This window comes from Nicrophorus vespilloides, unplaced genomic scaffold (genome assembly GCF_001412225.1).
Source record: "Nicrophorus vespilloides isolate i.1.1-1 unplaced genomic scaffold, Nicve_v1.0, whole genome shotgun sequence".
Classification (NCBI taxonomy): domain Eukaryota; kingdom Metazoa; phylum Arthropoda; class Insecta; order Coleoptera; family Silphidae; genus Nicrophorus; species Nicrophorus vespilloides.
The window spans coordinates 59,173-78,666 of NW_017095739.1; the positions used below are offsets into that span (position 1 = coordinate 59,173).

General features: G+C 33.6%; 4 protein-coding genes and 1 long non-coding RNA gene across 6 annotated transcripts; 2 read left to right on the plus strand and 3 right to left on the minus strand.

Annotated features, from left to right (window-relative positions):
- Nucleotides 1-76: 76 nt before the first annotated feature.
- LOC108561836 (protein CLP1 homolog) lies at nucleotides 77-1,818 on the minus strand. The gene is made up of 4 exons (XM_017919921.1): nucleotides 1,095-1,818; nucleotides 846-1,036; nucleotides 473-789; nucleotides 77-211 (listed from the first exon to the last, which is right to left on the minus strand). Exons 1-4 carry the CDS (start codon nucleotides 1,750-1,752, stop codon nucleotides 100-102), a joined length of 1,278 nt encoding a protein of 425 aa, XP_017775410.1. The 5' UTR covers nucleotides 1,753-1,818; the 3' UTR covers nucleotides 77-99.
- A 339-nt stretch (nucleotides 1,819-2,157) lies between these two features.
- On the plus strand, nucleotides 2,158-5,876 carry LOC108561778 (alanine--tRNA ligase, mitochondrial). 2 transcript variants are annotated; one of them, XM_017919842.1, is made up of 12 exons: nucleotides 2,158-2,440; nucleotides 2,499-2,672; nucleotides 2,725-2,870; nucleotides 2,929-3,120; nucleotides 3,183-3,327; nucleotides 3,411-3,550; nucleotides 3,603-3,750; nucleotides 3,808-4,850; nucleotides 4,905-5,106; nucleotides 5,162-5,319; nucleotides 5,370-5,580; nucleotides 5,638-5,876. In XM_017919842.1, the coding sequence occupies exons 1-12, from the start codon at nucleotides 2,219-2,221 to the stop codon at nucleotides 5,839-5,841; spliced, it is 2,985 nt and encodes a 994-aa protein (XP_017775331.1). In that variant the 5' UTR covers nucleotides 2,158-2,218; the 3' UTR covers nucleotides 5,842-5,876. The 2 variants fall into 2 exon arrangements, with proteins under 2 accessions (XP_017775331.1, XP_017775336.1); XM_017919847.1 differs by lacking the exon at nucleotides 5,638-5,876 and having other exon boundaries at nucleotides 5,362-5,499.
- Nucleotides 5,877-6,113: 237 nt separating this feature from the next.
- Nucleotides 6,114-8,487, minus strand: LOC108561790 (adipocyte plasma membrane-associated protein-like). The gene is made up of 3 exons (XM_017919861.1): nucleotides 8,331-8,487; nucleotides 8,128-8,267; nucleotides 6,114-8,059 (listed from the first exon to the last, which is right to left on the minus strand). The coding sequence occupies exons 2-3, from the start codon at nucleotides 8,256-8,258 to the stop codon at nucleotides 6,307-6,309; spliced, it is 1,884 nt and encodes a 627-aa protein (XP_017775350.1). The 5' UTR covers nucleotides 8,259-8,267; nucleotides 8,331-8,487; the 3' UTR covers nucleotides 6,114-6,306.
- A 2,910-nt stretch (nucleotides 8,488-11,397) lies between these two features.
- On the plus strand, nucleotides 11,398-17,153 carry LOC108561626 (transmembrane protease serine 9-like). Its single transcript, XM_017919655.1, has 11 exons — nucleotides 11,398-11,488; nucleotides 11,548-11,658; nucleotides 11,713-11,816; nucleotides 11,875-12,041; nucleotides 12,102-12,379; nucleotides 12,439-12,560; nucleotides 16,045-16,069; nucleotides 16,134-16,366; nucleotides 16,424-16,590; nucleotides 16,646-16,929; nucleotides 16,984-17,153. The coding sequence occupies exons 1-11, from the start codon at nucleotides 11,444-11,446 to the stop codon at nucleotides 17,101-17,103; spliced, it is 1,656 nt and encodes a 551-aa protein (XP_017775144.1). The 5' UTR covers nucleotides 11,398-11,443; the 3' UTR covers nucleotides 17,104-17,153.
- A 1,663-nt stretch (nucleotides 17,154-18,816) lies between these two features.
- On the minus strand, nucleotides 18,817-19,360 carry LOC108561661. Its single transcript, XR_001891023.1, has 2 exons — nucleotides 19,120-19,360; nucleotides 18,817-19,063 (listed from the first exon to the last, which is right to left on the minus strand). It is a non-coding gene; the product is annotated as an uncharacterized LOC108561661 (long non-coding RNA).
- Between the last annotated feature and the right edge of the window lie 134 nt (nucleotides 19,361-19,494).

Consider the following 19,494-nt stretch of genomic DNA (forward strand, 5'->3'; position numbering starts at 1 on the left):
CAATGCGAAGAAAATATTAGCACATGTGTACACCAAAATAATAATTTTATTCATTACTGTCAATATATATAAAAGAAATAATATACTCATCTGAAGTATTCAGTGGCTGTCCATAAACTGCAATTCAGATAGCAGTAATAAATTGTTGGGCAGGGGTTTTGGTTGCGGCGATAATACTGTCAGTTGTTGTCTCTCGACGTCTACGTTTGTTCTGAAAAAATATTTGAAAATCGTATATAATCTAAATATCTTTTGATAGACAGAATGTTAATGTGAAAATACGTTCACGAACTGAAATATACATTCGTGAAATTAAAATCCTTGTCTTGGTCATAAATATAGCAACAGCAAAAACTCGCATATAAACTGTTAAAGGCAATATTAACAGATGTGTCATGGATAGTCCTATCAATTCTATTTGTATCATACCTATATCAATAATAAAAGATGAAATAAACAATATTCTACTTACACACATATGAATCCTGCACAATGCGATAAGATCATATCATCGTCATCTTTCTCAGAAAAGCTGACTGAGAGCAGATGGTGAAGAAGTCCTGGATTTGGTGTTATCAGCACGAGCTTGGTAAGGTGATCGCGTGCTTTCATACCCAATGGTAAACAGGAATCTGGTAATGCTGGAGCTCCGATTTTGAATATTTTCACGTCCGAAAACTTCACTTCGAATGAATGTGGATATAGCGCGTTCTTCGGTGTTCCATAAAAGTACTCGCGAATTCTTTGGTCCCTGTATTCACCCCGAGCTCCTTTAGACCTCTCTACAACCTATAATTATAAAATTATTAATATTCACGCATTAAGAGAATCACCGAAATACTAACTCCACCACTTTTAGGAAGAAACACAACTTTGACGAACCTCGGTGAATCTCTGACTAGTTCATTATATAGCCTCTCCTGATCCAACACCAAAATCACGTTCACATTGAACGCTTCCATCGTGTGTAAAATAAATTTGTATCCAACCCCTTTGATCCATCCACAGGTGTTTATAATGCACCCAGACATTTTTGCTAAAAATAAATAATGATCATTTGCAAATAAACATATATTACCAAATAAAATACTTACTTTTCTTATTAATTTCTAATCTATCTTTGATTGTACTTCCTAATTGTGTTAGTAATTTCTTATAAAGAGCAGGGTTATCTCCTGGTGATTTATGTCCATCATGATAAACCAAAGGCGCTTCCTGTGGGAAACCCTCATCAATTAGCGCTGGTCTCTCTACTAAAATGCTCCCAATTGTTCCAGGAACAGAGATCTGTCCCTGTCCCAAATCAACATCCACATAAAGTGGTCTTCTACCCATCCTCACTGCATAGTTCAATAAGATTCTGCACACTGTTGATTTGCCCACATCATTAGGACCAACAACCATACACATTGGTCCTTTGGTGTTGTTCTTCTCCGCATTCAGTCTCATCTGATCCAAACCTGCATGGCAGTTCATGTACAACACCATCGGCGTCTCTTTTGCCACATAACTCACATCAGTTTTTCCCTTCAACTCAACTATACAACCTTGCCAAGTGAACACGGCTATTTTCGCACCGGACGTGAACTCGTAAGTCTTTCCCTTTACCAATTCAGTACCAAAAACTTCAGCTGAACCTGATTTTAAGGTTAATAAAACTTTTTCATTCTTCGTTTCGATCTCGAATCGCAATTCGGCCTCCGGATCCAACTTAAACTCGGAAATGATATTCTTCTTGTCGTCGCCACTCATTTTTAAAATGTAAATTATTATCGTAACTCCACTTAGCTCACAAGTTTTGTTTATTATTATGTCAAAATTAGTTCTATTTATTTGTTAGTTCTAATGATTTCTCTTAATAAAATTAATTATACTTAAATTACAATCATATTTCATTACGAAATTATATTACTAAATTAATAATTAAATAAAAAATATTGAGCTGGCGATATTAAAATTAAATAATTAACTATATGATGAAAGTTATCTTAATTGGAACTTTGCCTTGTGATTTTCATTACCAATTTATTTTTCATAAAGAATAATATTCAATGCATTCTTAAATGTTTAATATATATAAACATTTTAATATTATACATTGTAGAGAAACTATATATGGAATTGTTGATTTATTTATTCAGTAGTTCTAATAAAAAATATAACCTGTACAATCAAAAACGGCGGATCCGTAATTTTTTTAAATATCCAAATTCCCAGTATGTTGCGATTAAATAGCAACAAAGTGCTAACAAGGTCAATATCGCAGTTGACGAGACGAAATTTGAGCAACTACCCAAACAAGTATCTATCATCCAAAGTTGCCCGGCAGAGGTTCTTGGATTACTTCATCAATGAAAACAATTACAATTTCATCAGATCCAGCCCCGTTGTACCTTTCTATGATGACACTGTACCCTTTGTCAATGCTGGAATGAACCAGGTACATACATATGCTTCTGTCATGAACAACTGTGCAATAACTAATTTGTTTTCAAAAGTTTAAAGGTATTTTTTTGGGAACACAAGAAGCCAGGTTTGAAAAGGTTGTAAATACACAGAAGTGCATACGTGTGGGGGGAAAACATAATGACTTGGATGATGTTGGATTAGATGGGTATCATCACACTTTCTTTGAGATGCTAGGAAATTGGTCTTTTGGACAATGCTCAAAAGTGAGAAAACTGATAGGAAATGTCTATATTTATTATATCAATTTAATTGTAGAAAGAATCCTGCTCTTTGGCCTGGAAATTACTCACAGATGGTTTCAAAATTAATAAAAATGCACTTTATGTTACTTATTTTGGGGGAGATGAGGCAATGGAATTGGAACCAGATTTAGAGTGCAAAGATGTTTGGCAAAGCTTAGGGTAATTTCATTTTTATTCATATAGAATGAAATTCAAATTACATAATATATTTTTTAAGTGTGCCAGAGGACAGAATCTTGCCATTTGGTATGAAAGAAAATTTTTGGGAGATGGGCGCCAGTGGGCCTTGTGGTCCTTGCACTGAAATTCATTTTGATCATAGGGGCCTTGTTAATAGAAAGGAATTCGTCAATAAAGGATTGCATGAGTTAATTGAACTTTGGAATATAGTTTTTATTGAGTACAACAGGTACAATTTAATCATATACAAGTGGTGATATTAAAAATAATAATAATAATGTTAAATTTTAGAGATTCAGAAGGTAAAATATCCAGTTTACCTCATAAACATGTTGATACTGGGATGGGATTTGAAAGATTGGTTGCGATTTTGCAAGGAAAAGTGAGCAATTATGAAACGGATGTGTTCAAAACGTTATTTACAGGAATTCAAAAGGTAATTAGAAAATGTATTATACTATACTTAACTGATACTATTTCTTCTATATTAACAAAAAAATATATTACATTTATGTTTAGATATCTGGAAAAGTTCCAGCTTATAAGAATTTGTATGGAGAGAAAGATTGGGATCAATTGAATACTAGTTACAGAATTTTGTCGGATCACGCTAGAATGATCACAGCTTGTTTGGCAGATGGTGTAATTCCAGAGCAAAAGTATTATAATCTTATTAATTTTGAAAAGAAAATAATTTTGCGTTATTTTAAGTGCGAAACTGCGAAAAATCATGCGTAGGTCGTTTGCGATTAGCGAAAATATGTTTAAAAAGGAACAAGGTTTGTTGAAGGAATTATCGAATTACGTTATCGAATCTTTGGGCACAGTCTATCCGGAAATGCAGAACAATTTTATTCAAGTTAGTTTTTGCCACATAATATGTAAATAAGTTTATAAATTGTTTAAATTTGTTTAGATACATCAGATTATAGATTTTGAGGAAGATATTTATAAAAGTTTAAGACGGAACGCGGCCAGCGATTGGCTGAAAATCTCGAAAGATTATCCAGCATTGGCTAATTTGGATGTAATTGAGATGCCCGGATTGGTGCATGCTTTCAAGGAGATCACGAACTCGAATTTAACCGAAATCACACCGGAATTTGGATGTAAACTGTTCGATACGTACGGCTTGGATGAGCCGTGTATTAAGAAATTGAGTGTTGGTTTGGAATTAGAATTTGATGAGGTTCGATTCAGAAATGAGTTTGATGCAGTTAAGAGGCGCAGCAAACTTACCAGTGTCACCGATGGCAATTTAATTGATTTTAAGCAGATGGGAAAGTCGACCGATGATCGGTACAAGTACATGTACGGAAAGGTGGACGGAAAGTATGTGTTTGATGAGGTGAGAGCTGAGGTGTTGAATATATTGGATGAGAACGAATTCGTGAGTTGTATTGAGCCGAACAAGCCGTGCACTTTGATTCTTGATAAGACGAATATGTATTATGAGTCCGGAGGACAAGTGAGCGACGTTGGTTGCATCGAATTCGGTGCAGGAAAATTCGAAGTTGTAGACGTAGGGAATATCAATAATTACGTCCTGCATAAGGGCGTGTACAAATCCAATTTTCAGCTGAATGTACACGAGCAGGGCGTGGTCAAGTTTAACGAGGAGGCGCGGTTTAGCAATATGCGCAATCACACTGCCACTCATCTACTAAACGCTTGTCTGAAGCAGATGAAAGGTGCCACATGCCAGAAATCCAGTAAAGTCTGCGCCGGTTATTTGAATCTGGATGTTGGGATATTCGGTGAGAAGTTGTCGAGCAAGGATATCGCCTTTATAGAGGATAGGATTAAAAAGATTATAAAGGATAGAGTGGACGTTAAGATTGATGAAATTGATGCACAGAGTCTACTGAATTTGGACCAAGTTACTCTGGTGCCTGGAGAAGTTTACCCCGAAAAGGGGATACGACTAATTGAGATTACGTCAAACGATTTGCTATCTAGGTAAAACTGTTTGCTGTTTATTTTTATCGGTTGTTAAATTGAATTTATTTTTAGAGAACCTTGTTGCGGAACCCATGTTTTAAATACTGGTGATATCGGGGATTTCTGCATGGTTTCTTTCAAGTCATTAGGTAGAAGCACCAGTTCTTTGTATTGCGTAACCGGCCCGAGGGCTAAGAAAGCCCGGGAGACTGGGCAAGAATTGTTGAATCATGTGGCCCAGTTACAGAAAAGCGTAAATGATAATATAGATAAAGTTAATAATTCTATATGGTCCGTAATACATTTTTTTACATCTATTCCATTTTCAGCCGGAAGTTTTAGAAATGGCAGTGGCCAGCCTGAAATTGCACCTAAATTACAATATAGAGGATGAAACTATTATGCCGTATCTAGTAAAGGAGGAATGTGCTGAGCAACTGAGCAAAATTGGAAGACAAATCAAGGAAGTGGCTAGGAATAGTTTAAAGTAAGTTCGCACCGAGCTCATTGAAATTAATAACTTTCAAAGACGCCTAGGGAGTTTATCGATATGGAGATGCAGAGCGTTATGCACACAAAGGCCATGAAGAGCGAAAGCGAGAAGACTTTTATCGTTCACTATCTGCGAACGTCAATGATTTTGGAATCCGTGCCGCTGCAGAGGGCTACGAAGATCTGTCAGAATGTTCCTGTTCTAGTAATATCCTACTCGGACAGCATTGTTAAGGCAAGATGCTGCGTGCCTCTGGTAAATACAACTTAAATATTCGTAGATCGATCAATAACGATTCCAAACATGTTTTAGAATTACACTAATGAACAATTTAATGCGGAGAAATGGTTGAAAGTATTCGGAGATATCTTTAAGTCGTCCGTGGCTCCGCCCAAAGGACAGGACGCAACTCTGGTTTGCAATTTGAAAGCGAAGAAGGTGAGTATGTCCGATTGGCACGGACTTCTCAACGACGCCATGAACGCAGCCAAATTGTACGCCAAAAAGCATTTGTAATTTTGTATCGCAATTAAAAACAAAACTCGTTACTTTTACATTTTTAACTATTTATTAATTATTTTTATTAAAACATAATCAAAATAATTCAATTAAATCGAAGGAAATTGCGTTTTTAAATAAACGCATCCACTAAATTCACACCCAATAAAAAATAATAACAATAAAAATATACAATAATCATTAAAAAAAGAATATAAAATGGAATATCAAACACAACACAGAGGACACATGATTATTTGACATGACACACTAATTTAACATTTAACTTTATTATTATTTTTTTTTATTTACTTTTTCTGGAAATGTAAGTGTATTGTTTTTAATCGTTGGAATTTGATATTGGCATGCAGTGTAATCTCACTGCATTATTGTTGTTACACGTTGGTTTGTTTGCTGTTGTTATTTATAGCTGCTTTTATCACAGGCGATAAAATATGAGTCAATGCAGTGCTTCAATACTTTTTAAAGTTCGTTTCTTGGAACATCCTTCGTGGGCTTGGATTGACTAGGGGTGGGTTTAGGCGCTTCTTTGGTTTGCGGTTTAGTAGCTGGAGGTGTACTGGTGGTTTTCGGTACTTCTACTTTAGATTTTTGCGCTTGCACTTTGGGTGTTTGGGTAGCTGCTTGCTTTACAGTAGGTGGAGGTATTTTCTTTGGGGCTTGTGTGGGTGGAGGTGTCTTCTTGGGGGTTTGTGTGGGTGGAGGTGTCTTCTTGGGGGTTTGTGTGGGTGAAGGTGTCTTCTTAGGGTCTTGAGTAGGTGGAGGTGTCTTCTTGGGGGCTTGAGTAGGTGGAGCTGCTTTTGGAGTCTGTTTGGTCTCCTGCAGTTTCGGAGGCTGTGTTGGTTTTGGAGCATGTGTGGGTCTTGGAGTTTGCTTAGGTGGTGCAGTCTGCTTCGGTTTGGGTGCTTGGGTTGGCGCCTGAGTTTGAACTTTTGGGGCCGTGGTTGTTGTTGGTGCAGTAGTTGTAGTCTTTGCCTTTGGAGCTTGGGTCGGTTTCGGTGCGTGAATGGGACGTGATGCTTCATCTTCGAATTCAGTCGATAGCGGTATAATCTTGGTCGGATCATCATTACTCGACGGATCCTGATCCAAATGTTTCCAGCCAATTTCTACCAATGGCACTGTAGCAATGTAATCATGGAACGGTGATCCTAACAACAGTTGATCCTTGAAAATTTGGGCTTCGCTAAATCCAACGAAAGGCAAGTTATTTCCATGCAATGAGTCCAAAACTTCGCCAGACGCTGATACTTGAAGTACTGAAATTCTCGTAGGTTTCAAATATTCAGGAATATATCTGAAATTTCCAATGCCGTGACTAATCAACTTGCAGACGCGATTTGGGTAATATTTGTCTATAACCAGGAAAGCTGAATCGACGACTGCAACAAATCTCGCGACTATCTTTCTAAATTTTGGGAAAGGACCGAAGATTTGAACGAGACTAGGCGATCCTGCGTCGTGGGTGGTGATCATAGGAATTAAGTATCCTCCTTTTCCATCGCGGCTCAAATTATCAGGCAAACCTGGAAGACCATCCAAAAAGATATCGTGCTGGTGCATCTTGGGTCCCTTAATGTAATAACGGTGAATCCTGCTTCTTCCAGTTTCAGAAATCAACAAATAATCTTCGTCTTCCGAAAGTACTAGACCATTGGCAAAGTGGATCTTGTTCATTAATACCTGGTTCTTTCCAGTATTTGGATCATAACTTAATAATCTGCCAGTGGGATCAGCCAGCATGTCATAAACACCATTGGCCAAGTCCAGACTAGTACTGGAGTCAGTCCAGTAGACAACTCCTTCACTTGTAACAGCAATACCATTGAATATCCTTGGATTCTTACCCACATTTTGCACATCTTTACCAACAAGCTGTTCAATATCTCCAGTCCCAACATTAACTTTAAAAATGCCATAATAAGCATCTGTGGCATACAAGATACCATTCTTGTCGAAGGTCAAACCCAGTGGCCTTCCACAAATATGCTCATCCCATAATTCTTTACATTCTTTACCAAATTTCGCCACATGAGTTATATGTTTACTTCCAGTCAGCTTTACTATTTCTCCAGTTCCAAGTGATGTATAAATCTCATCTTTATAAATTGCAAAACCTTCTGGTTCTATCAACCTATCATTATGCCAAGTCTGCAGTTTTGCTAATTTATCATTTAAGGCAAGCTTGCCTTCAAGTGGAAGAGTTTTTGTTACTCTGCAATTGAATTTCATATACACAATCAGTACAATAGCAAAACAATAATGAATATTAATGATACTCACTTGTATGCTTCATCAAAAGTGGCGTCCTTTGGAGGAACTCCAGGCAAGACCAATAAAAGTAACGCGACCACGACAATTTGAAGGACCAGCGCTACTGTTGCCCATAACAGCGCTTTGCAGTTTGAACTCATAATGGAAACCTGCAATGGAGAATACAAGATTACACTGTGATACGTGTTACTTGAGTCGAAATCAAGACTCACCTTTCTCTAGAACCGTATATTATGCTAGAGATGATGACCTACCGGCTTCAACGTCGCACAAAAAGTAACCAGTAATAATGATGATGACAACTACAAAACACTCAAGCAATCAAAACGTTCACCGACTGTCCTTGACCATTTTTTGACGTAACGAACAGTACGAAGCAATGACCCTAACGGGAAGAGAGCGCACGATTGAAAGTGAGTATGGTCACCTATATATTCTAGTTGATAAAATCAATATGAAAAAAAATAATCAGAAAACGAGAAAAGAAGCGATAAGCACCATTTAATTATGAATAATTTTTTAATTCACATCATCTTAGAAAAAATCTGGAACCAAATTAACATTTATTATTTTTTTTTTAAATATTCGTACAAGCATTTCAATTCGTTGATAACACGTTATCAAGTACAAAATGGTACAAAACTTAAAAGATATAACATGAACAATATAACCCAGAGATTCCCAAACTTTTTCGGTTTGACTTTGGACTATCTCAGAGCGAACTTTATGTTTTTTCGCAGTCTCTTCAATTTTCGCAGTGCCCTGATTCTATTAGCATGGAAAGTTCAACTGGTTTCATAACTGTTTCTAATCATATAAAATATGAATCAGCAAATTGCGGCTAAATATCATCAAGTAACGCGCTAAATGTAACGCCGCCGCTGTTAGGTGGTAGCGTAGGATAATTGAAAAAAAGAAAACTGTTATAGTTTTAAACATTTTGAAATCGAAAATTTTGGATCATGGCATCTGGGAATCGTGACGTGTATTTGACCGTCTTGGAATTCTTAAAAAAAATCCAAAATTTTGATTTAGCGTTTACTCGGTATATTTGGTTGCAAGACTTCGCTGTCTGTCTGGTTGCGGTCCTATCTACAAGTACCCCATCATCCTTTCCTACGCCTCCCATTTACAGACTTCTTTATGGAATCCAAGTAACATTATACTCAAGAATGGCAACACAAATTCGCTGATCAGAGCAAATAAAGGGTAGATACTATTTCATCGTAACCAGAGCATAAATGGAAAACCCTGGTTCATAGAGACCGGAATCAATACCAAGAAAGAAGTGTCGAGTATGTGTCGCCTCCGATCAAAGCCATACGCCTTGCCCAGAACATTTGTACGGACATGGAAATACAACTACCGATCTCCCTACACACACTATTGGCAGACAGCAATCAAGGAACAATACGTGCCCTTATCGCTACCCTGTCCATAATTCAGATCCTAATTTAAAAAAAAAGAAGTAAAGCTAACACCGAGAAAGTATATTCAGCCATACAAAGAACTGTTGTTTCGCTGGAGCGTGTAAATAACGGTTTTGCCGAATAACGTTGTCAGCACTTGGGAGAACAAGGACGGACACTTTAGACCCCCCTCTTAGCGATTTCTCTTAAGGGCATGTGCAAATCATATAAATCATAGATCAGAAATGGCTGTTCGAAAGTCTTGTTGATCGGGGCAGCACATCTTCGGGGTCTTCAGTGAAGAAGGGTATTTCCCCCGGAGGAGTGGGAGTGAAATACGTCAGCCGAAGGATCAGCGGGAATGGAGTCACTCAGATTCAGACTGGTGAACTGGAATGCCACAGTAGCTGAGACTTATCCCTGATGTAGATCATTAGCTCTGAGATTGCAGAAGGATTAATTTACTAAATTTATTAACTATTGTTAGTGGTTGTTTCTAATAATGGCTTCTCCGAACGCCTCACTCGGGAGCATTCCTGACGATTCGACATGTATATATTCTTGTTGACGCCAGTGGCGGAATACAATGCCGCCGAATCCCGGGGGATTATACATTTTTAGTTTACTGATCTGCGAGATTCAATATATTGAGTTTAGTGGTCCGTGTGGTCAAAAACGTTTTAGGAATAAACAATAAAATATTCTTAGTTGCTGAAAAAAACACATTTTTATTTATAGCAACACATTTTTGCAAACTTATCAATAATAGATTTATAATCTAACAATTGAACACCATCATTTACTATAAACGTAAGTGACAAATTGCTTAAACGTAATTGACTCATTGAATTACGCAAATAATTCGATTCGTACTTGGCATATTTGATAAAATGAAGAACTTCATTTTTTAAATATTTAATGTCGATATCATTGTCGTATTTCAATACATCCATTCATTCAGTAATTTCATCGCTACTTAATTTATCGATGAAAAAAATTGAAAATCTTTGAAGACATGTGGACAGTGGATCTCCTGGATATCTCAGATATGAGTGCATCACATAGTACATTATGCATTTTAACTATAAAGGATTGCCTACCATCGAAATGTGTGTAAATATTGGATGTTTCTCCAATAAAATCGGAAAAAGATTTGTTTGTAGTATTTATCTGCTGCAACAATTTATCCCACAACTGTTATTAAGGGTATTTCATGATCATTAAAATTTGTTGCCAACTTTTGTTTGCCTCTAATTTACTAATTTGTTTCTCCCTTGTTTAAATACAAATTATAAAATATATAAATGAAAAATAACAATTCTTTATAATTAAATAAATTCTTCTGATATTTTTTTCCTCCTCGATTGTAAAATCGCAAAATTTCTATATTTCATATATCTTCATTATATTTTATTATGTTCTGTTATTTTTATATTACACATTTTATATTTTAATTATTTTATGTATGTGCTATGCTTTTGCAGTCCAATAAATAAGTTGTCAAACTTTTCAAATCAAAATACACGCCGATACACTCTAAAAATAAACTTTATTGCTGAGCATAGTCATAACCACTTTAGATACTTATTAAATGAATCAATATAGCTGACTAAAGTGTACATCTAATAACTCATAACTAGCTTTTGGTGCGTTCATACATTTCAAATTGTAAATGTGCGATTTAGAAAGAGCTACGAGAAGAGCAACCTTAAATAATTTATAAAATAATGTTTCTGATATTCTGAATATAAAAATACAGAAGGTAATAAAAAAATTTATAATGCAACTACACAAGTATTATACTCAATTGAAATCTCAGTTTAAATAGTGATTATCCCTTATCATTACTACCTATTGATAATGAAATTCTATATAATCCCGAACAAATCGCAGCAGCCATTTTTAAATATTTCAAAATGGAAAAGTTATTTTGTTTTCTATTGTTATTGGCTGTCGCTAAGGTATTATTATTCTAATATTTATTAAGGTTGATAATAATAACAACAATAATTAATTGTAGGGTCTTAGCCTCACGCAGCCTTACACTTTGCGTTCTTTAGGATGCGATACTTTTGGATTTGGCAGAATTATCCAAGGAGATGTTGTCGAACCTCATTCTATCCCATACCAAGTAAACTTATACTGTTTGTTTCAATTTTTTGTATAATATTTTATTAAATCGTAGGTTGGACTTCACATTAGTACACCAGGCTCAGATCGTAAAGCTTTCTGCGGAGGAACACTGATTTCTGAAAACTATGTGATGACTGCCGCTCACTGTACCGACAAGTAATGAAACGTATAAAATGAATCAAATACATCATAATGTCTTTTTTTTTAAATTCAGTGCTGTGGAAATCGAAGTCGTCTTGGGCGCTCATGAAATAACAAAAGAAGAATCCACACAAGTACGAATTATATCCAAAGAGTTCACGGTCCATGAAGGATGGGATTTCGATAGTATCCAAAACGATATTGCCCTTGTGAAACTCTCCAAACCAGCTCCGTTAAATGGTAAATGATAGTTTAAATCAATATGTTATAATAATGCCAACCGATATTAATCTATTTTAGAATATATTAAGCTTGCAAAACTTCCAAAGTTCTCTGAAAGGGACGAACCTTTCGAAAAGTTGCCAGCTAGAGGTAGCGGCTGGGGTAAAATTGGAGATGCTGAGAACACCATCAGTCCAGTTCTTCGCAAAGTCGATCTTACTGTGATAAGTAACAGAGATTGTAACGCAGCTTATGGAGTGATCACTGATACTCAAATCTGCTCTGCTGGTGAAGGCAGCAAAGGTCCATGCAACGGTGATTCCGGTGGTCCACTTGTTGTTAATAGCGATAAACAAGTAATAAATAGTGTCTTTTATATGTTTATACTTTATAATGTATATGTTACATTTTTTAGGTCGGAATTGCTTCTTTCGTGACTGATTTCGGATGCGAAGCTGGATGGCCAGCCGGTTACTGCCGTGTTTCCAAATATCTGGATTGGATTGCCGAGCATTCTGACGTCAAAATCGAAGATTAAAAAATGTGTTTAATGTCCATCCAATTTAATTCAATAATGATGTCAAATATTGCAAATATCGGCTCAAATGAAACCAATAAAATAAAGTGAACAAAATGTGTATAAAAAATTGTAAATAATAAAATCTATAATATGAAGAAATAAAAAAATAAATAAACTAAAATAATTTGAGAATGATCGTAAATATAAATTTTAAATCATATTTGTACTAAATTAAAATTTTCAAGTTCAATAATATTACAGATACTTTAAATAGACAATATTTTATTCTAGTAATAATATCTTATTTTATATATGAATCATGAAGAAACTATGAAATTGAGAAATAAATTTATTTTGTATTGAGATATTTTTAAATGTAAACAATTTAACGAGGTCAATTTCAAGCCAGACTTAACATAAAAAATATTCCAGCGTTTACTTTAAGTTCGACAATTATCCAACAAGAATAAGTTTAAATAAAATAATTTATTCGATGTTTTCACAAAAATGACGATGAAGAGGATATTAGAAAATGATTGCATGAAACTTGAAGTAATTTCGCTAATCGAGTTATGACTGTATTTATACAAACTTTTATTTTTATTAAGGGAATAAAATTGATAAGCTTAATCGTCCAGCTTATCCAAATATTAGGCCAACTTAAATCATACGAAGGTTGATCGATTTAACAAATACAATAATTGTGGCACACACATCACTTGAAGATTGATGCAATAACAAAAGCAAATACTAAAAACAAACGATTGCACTCAATAGATTAAAATAAACAATAAAAGAATGGATCAACAAATCTAAAAAATAAACTTTTTTTTTTGGGAATCGAACTATAAGGTCTATCAACCAATTATTTATTTATTTAGATACAAAAAAAATTTAATTTAAAACAGTGACAAGAACATTTTTCTATTATAATTATTATTAAATCTATTTCAAAGTGTAAATAAAAACAATTTGTAAGGATATTCGCGTATTTTAATTTTATTGCTATCAAAAAGTATTGAAACTCTAGTGATACCTATATACATACCTAATGATACATGTATTTTAGATAAATAAACTATGAATCCCGAATTACTACTATATTAAAGTTGATGATATTATTAAGTAAAGTTAACAGTTAAGAAAATAAGCCCAACTTTTTTCAACTTGATAACGCGAATCTCCATTCTATTATAGATGATTTTGACACAGCTTAATTAAAGTTAATACTATAGAATCTGCATTATGCGTGAAATATAAAAAATAATTCACGTGAAAAATTTGAATTTCAACAATCAAGAAAAAATCATTCAAACGCGAAATATCATCCGGAAATATATTTTTATTATTCATTGAATTTTATGTGCTATCTTTCATAATAAAATTTAGTTTTTTTTAACTATTTTTTAATTTTCATTTAGGTTTTACTTAATTACTAGAAAACTAGTACTTTTTGATATTAAATAAGGATGATAAAGAATTATCATACTACAGACAGATAAATATTTATATTTTATAATTTTGAATAAATAATGTAGAAACCATAATGTTTCAGCAGATTAATTGTCAATAATAAACTATTTTAAGGTTTATTTGTTTAGAAAAAAAATAGAGATGTAATCAGTAATATAATCAATAATAGATAGATATAAATAAAAAAGGAAAGTCATTAATCTGAAGTACCATAGATCTAAAAATATTGTCGTTTAATGTGGAAAACATTTCAACGATCTTTTTACTTTTTCAAAGTTCACTTTCATATTTTTTTTTACATTTATAGAACAAATAATGTTATTTATAAATTGATTATTTTCTTCTTTTAAACTGCTATTTTTGGAATTCATATTTTCTTTATATAAAATATAACAGGATTCACTTAATTTGGATAAATATGCACCTATTATTGTTTATAAACAACTATGATCAAAATTTATTTATAGAAATATAAAGATACATTTATCATCAATTATATCAATTATATAAGAATCATAACTTCAGATTCTCCAGATTTATAACATCATATAATAAAAAAAAAACCTTAGAAATATAATCAGTAATATACATATCTAAATTAAAGTCATTGAATGTAAAGTAGCAATTACCGATTTAAAATTATTTCGTTTAATATAAAAAAAACATAATTACTGTTTCAAAATGCTAAAAATAGACACAAAATAATAATAATAATTTATTGGCCAAACATCGATACATAAGAAGAAGAGAAAAAAAAGTACAATTTATACATAAATAAATTTTAACATACAATAAAAATATATATACTAATAGGCTGGCCAAAGGGCTAACGAAAGACACAAAATAATTTTGATATTTCTTATATTGTTCTGCAAAGTATTATGGTCTTTAAAGCAGTGTTACCACAAATCGGTCATCAGAAATTTTATCTATCTACATAATTTAATTGTTTAATGAAAAATGAAATTTTACGACATTGAATTATTCTAACGTTATCTCTTAAATATATTGAAGTCGCAATTTTAACATTAAAAAAAGATTTAAAACTAATGACAATCGTCTGACAAAATATCAAAGAAGTTATCCAGATGGCTCAAAACTGTTAATTGTAGTAGATGATGTTTTTCTGTGGAGGTTTTTAGAAAATCTTGATAGAAACGAGAAGATAAAAAGTGCTTTAATGACATTAAAAACGTTTAGTGAAAATGATCTTGTTTAGGGAAGAAGTTTTAGTTAGGAAAGCGAATTGTGTCAAATGCATTAAAAATGTACAAACAATCATTTTTTAGACTAATATTTTGAAACGTGAGTTGACTAATTATTTAATAAAAGTTTTCTTTATTTGAAAAAAAAAAAACTCTCTAATTAATTTTATTAATTACTATTTTCTTTATAAATAAATTATGTTAATATATGAATTTGCGTACCAAACATTAGTTTAAATTTTCTCGATTTTTTGTATATTGGCTGAAATTTTATAATATTCAATGTTCTTCAATATATTGTTTAGTTTATAATTTGAACGGAAATAACAAAACTGTAGATAAATATGTTTGTTTTCAAATTGATCTGCAGTATTAAATGAGACTTTCAAATTTGTAATTATATAACAAAATTACATACCATAATAACATTTTAACATTTATTTTTAAAAAGATGGACTTTGAATGGAAAGTACATAAAGAATATCGATCGACTCATGTCGTCTAGTATTTTAAAATAAATTTAGTATAATGCTGATCTTAACTGGCAGATATATCAACAGAGTCTAATCGAAAATAATTGAATTGATCAATATCAACTATATTTATAGCATTGATTAAAAAAAATGCATTTGATTTCTAATTCATTTCACAATATGTGATATGAAACGTTCGATACAGATAAAAGATAAATATATTAAAAAAAAATGCTCTTTAAAGCAATCAGTGAATCAATCATAATTATCACTTATATATAAGGAGGTTTCTAGCCACTACCGAAACATAATTCCATTTCGCTTTGAACAATGAAATTATTCTTATTTGTTTTGGCAACTGTGGCTTTAGCCCAGGTAATAAACTTGACAAAATACCTGTAAATTGCGATTAAATATATATGTACTTATTTGTTTTTAGGCCCAAGAAAAAGCCAACTTCAAGTCATTGGACATTGTCACCAATTTCTTCAACATCGGCCTGTTCAACAAGAATGGTCGTATCGTTGGTGGGAATGAGGTCAAACCTAATTCCATCCCGTACCAAGTTGGTTTGAAGGTTCACATGAAAGATGACGAAAACCAAATTGCCTTCTGCGGTGGTTCTTTAATTTCCCGCAACTTCGTTCTCACTGCCGCTCACTGCGTTGAACCGTAATAAAAATTTGAAATCTAACTGAAATTTCAAATATTAACTCGTCGTCATTTCAGAGGAAAATTCATCGACGTTATACTGGGAGCTCACAAGGTTCTGCAAGAAGAACCAACACAAATCCGCGTTACTTCTGAAGATCTGATCTACCACGAAGATTGGAGCATGCTTACGTTGAGAAACGATATTGCTTTGATCAAATTGCCACAGTCTGTTGAATTGAACGGTAAGAAACTAAATGTATATATACTGAATTGCGACAACATTAATTTCATTTTCAGAGAATGTCCAATTGGTTAAATTGCCCACCAGGGCTCAAGCCGAACAAACTTTTGCGGAGGAAAACTCTATTGCCAGTGGATGGGGAAAGGACAGCGACAAGGCTACCAGCGTTAGCCCAGTCTTGCGTTCCGTTCAAGTTCCGGTTTTGGACAATAACACCTGCAACAAATCCTTCTTCGGAATGATTCACGCATCGCACATTTGCACCAAGTCTGAAGGTGGCAAGAGCACCTGCAGCGGAGACTCCGGCGGTCCATTGGTCTTGGCTGAGGACAACACTCAGGTATGTATCTCTGATTTTAAATTAAAAGCTGTTTTATAAGTTTTCATTCGTTAGATCGGTTTGGTTTCCTTCGGTGTTTCGTTTGGATGCGAAATTGGATGGCCAGCGGCTTACACCCGTATCACTTACTTCCTTGATTGGATCGAAGAACACAGTGATGTTAAAATTGAATAAGAATTTGCAAAAGATAATAACAATATGAAATAAAAATAAATTATAATTAACATTAAAAATTTTAGTTTTTTCAAATATTTTTACCTATATTTTTCAATATTTCGCGGCACATACATATTATTTGCCAAACTGAAGTTATTTTTTGTGCTTATTCTTGATTAGTCCGTTTTAAGTCCGGGATATCGACGGAAACAATTGTCCGCACTATGGGTACATTGAAAAATATAAAAACAAAATAGATTCAAAAGAAATCTGGAGAATACATTGCAATGATGAGGGCGGCCGTAGCCGTGTAGCTATGGTCGCCTGTATCACATCTGATACGAAAGGTCGTTGGTTCGATTCCTAAAAAACCAGCAAAAATTTGTGGTGGCTGTTAAACCCGAAAGAGGTAGAAATTGGACCCATTCGCTCGACCCATTGCATTGCCAAATTGCGAAATTTTATGTAATTGCCCCTAGTTTACGTATTTTAAAACATACCAGTACAAATAAAACAAAAATTTGATCCTAATCTTAAAAAAATACATTTTTCTTTCAAGCTTCACTTTAACATTCGCCGCGAAAATACCCAAAATGTATTCAGCTCCAGCGCTGCAAACTACATTTTTTTGCGTTAACCATATCGTATTATTCTTCAATAAAAATATTTTACATAAAAGTTGCTATAAGCAAAAAAAATGTTATAGTATTGAATGTCAACGAGTGTTCTTATTTTATATTTGTCCGACACTGTATAACTAAATTTACATGAAACTGTCTAGTTAAAAAAAAAAGAGATTTAAGAAAACATTTTTGTATTATTTTGTTAGAAAATGTTTTTATTTTGATCGAAGTTACCAACGGTTTCCTGTCGTACGTATTTGGCTGCCACAGAAAATCACGTGTGGAATCAAAATCTGTTAAAAATATTAAGATACCCAGGGGCAGATATTACTTGGAGCATACTTTGGGGGTCCTGGACTAACATTATTTGGAGTCCTATTGAATAAACTCAAGATGGGTTTGTTGTGTTTATTTTTGATTAGGGCCTATATATGCTTATGGAACTATTTCAATCAATATTAACTAAGAATGTTAAATCTTGTGTCTATACATTATCATTAAGTAAAGTAAATATTTTATCTTTCATAAAAGTAAAAAAAATATGTTCATGTATATTTGTTAAACATCAGGGCCGTCTTATCCATTAGGCTCCTATGACACGCGTGTCAGGGTGACATGGCGAGACATTTGGGGAAACATGCCAAGAAAATGATTACATATGAAAAAAATTTGGAAGTCAATTCTCCCATCATTTATAAATCCAACTGACAGGCACACGAATTAAGCTACGTTTATTTCCAAATTTTGACACATCAATCCCAAAAAGTTAGCCATCGCTGATATAGAGCATAACGTTTTTGAGCATACAAGAAATGAAAGAAGTGGGAAGTCGTTTTTTTTAAATTATTTTTACTTTATTTATCTTTAAATTATTTTTACCCGTACAATTAATACGATCCAACTTTAAACACACCAAAATCGACCGACGAAAATCCTACACAATATACACATGCAAACCACCCAAATACATATGACCATTATAGCTTGTAAGACCAATAGCCAAAAAAACTATCACATGTACACGAGATTTTTTAATAATATTTTAATATATTGAATTATGCACTTATTTTTGGTAATCATTTAATAGGTCATGAAATGATATAATTCATAAAATAAACTTAACCTTTATCCATGGTACATATATACAAGGTACATTTATATCAGATTATTTTCCTGTGATGCATCCACAACCAGTTAAAGAAGAACTTTGGTACTCGACATTAAATACTCGTCACATATTAATGTTTCGGTATTCGACGCATACACGGAATATGCTTGCGTGTCCCATTGCCTACCTCCATCCCTCTTTTGATGGTATCTGAGAATCGTGAAGTGTATTTGGCCGTTTTGGAATTCTTAAGAAAATCCAAAATTTTGATCTAGCGCTAACTCTGTATACTTGTCTACCGACCACTACGCTGTCTGTATGGTTGTGGTTCTATCTACAAGCTCACCGACATCCTTTCCGAGACTCAACACCGCTCAACACAGTCCAATTGTAATGAACCGCAGAGTCACGGTTTGAACATCGTCTTTGTATGTTTTTGCCACTTGTATATATAACCACTGGACGGTAGCTGACGAAATTGTGCTTAACACAAGCTGGTGGTTTAAAATAGAAGAAGAATCTGTAACTTCTTAAGTGCAAATATTTTAAAGAAATTTTTATATTATTATTATTGATATCGCATTTTCGTGATACAGGCGGTCCATTTATTTATTTGAGGTATCTCAATATTGAGAATGTTCAAAGTAGATTTTAATACAAACACCTGGTTATTGGTCG

Coding starts and splice junctions, on each gene's coding strand:
- LOC108561836 (XM_017919921.1), bottom strand. CDS start 1,752: ATGAGTGGCGACGACAAGAAGAATATCATTTCCGAGTTTAAGTTGGAT. Junction 1,037..1,094: donor ATTAGAAATTAATAAGAAAA/GTAAGTATTTTA, acceptor ATTTATTTTTAG/CAAAAATGTCTGGGTGCATT. Junction 790..845: donor TTCTTCCTAAAAGTGGTGGA/GTTAGTATTTCG, acceptor TTATAATTATAG/GTTGTAGAGAGGTCTAAAGG.
- LOC108561778 (XM_017919842.1), top strand. CDS start 2,219: ATGTTGCGATTAAATAGCAACAAAGTGCTAACAAGGTCAATATCGCAG. Junction 3,551..3,602: donor GGTGTAATTCCAGAGCAAAA/GTATTATAATCT, acceptor CGTTATTTTAAG/TGCGAAACTGCGAAAAATCA. Junction 5,581..5,637: donor CAAGATGCTGCGTGCCTCTG/GTAAATACAACT, acceptor AACATGTTTTAG/AATTACACTAATGAACAATT.
- LOC108561790 (XM_017919861.1), bottom strand. CDS start 8,258: ATGAGTTCAAACTGCAAAGCGCTGTTATGGGCAACAGTAGCGCTGGTC. Junction 8,060..8,127: donor ACTTTTGATGAAGCATACAA/GTGAGTATCATT, acceptor ATTCAATTGCAG/AGTAACAAAAACTCTTCCAC.
- LOC108561626 (XM_017919655.1), top strand. CDS start 11,444: ATGGAAAAGTTATTTTGTTTTCTATTGTTATTGGCTGTCGCTAAG. Junction 12,042..12,101: donor CAAACCAGCTCCGTTAAATG/GTAAATGATAGT, acceptor AATCTATTTTAG/AATATATTAAGCTTGCAAAA. Junction 12,561..16,044: donor GACGTCAAAATCGAAGATTA/AAAAATGTGTTT, acceptor ATTCTTATTTGT/TTTGGCAACTGTGGCTTTAG.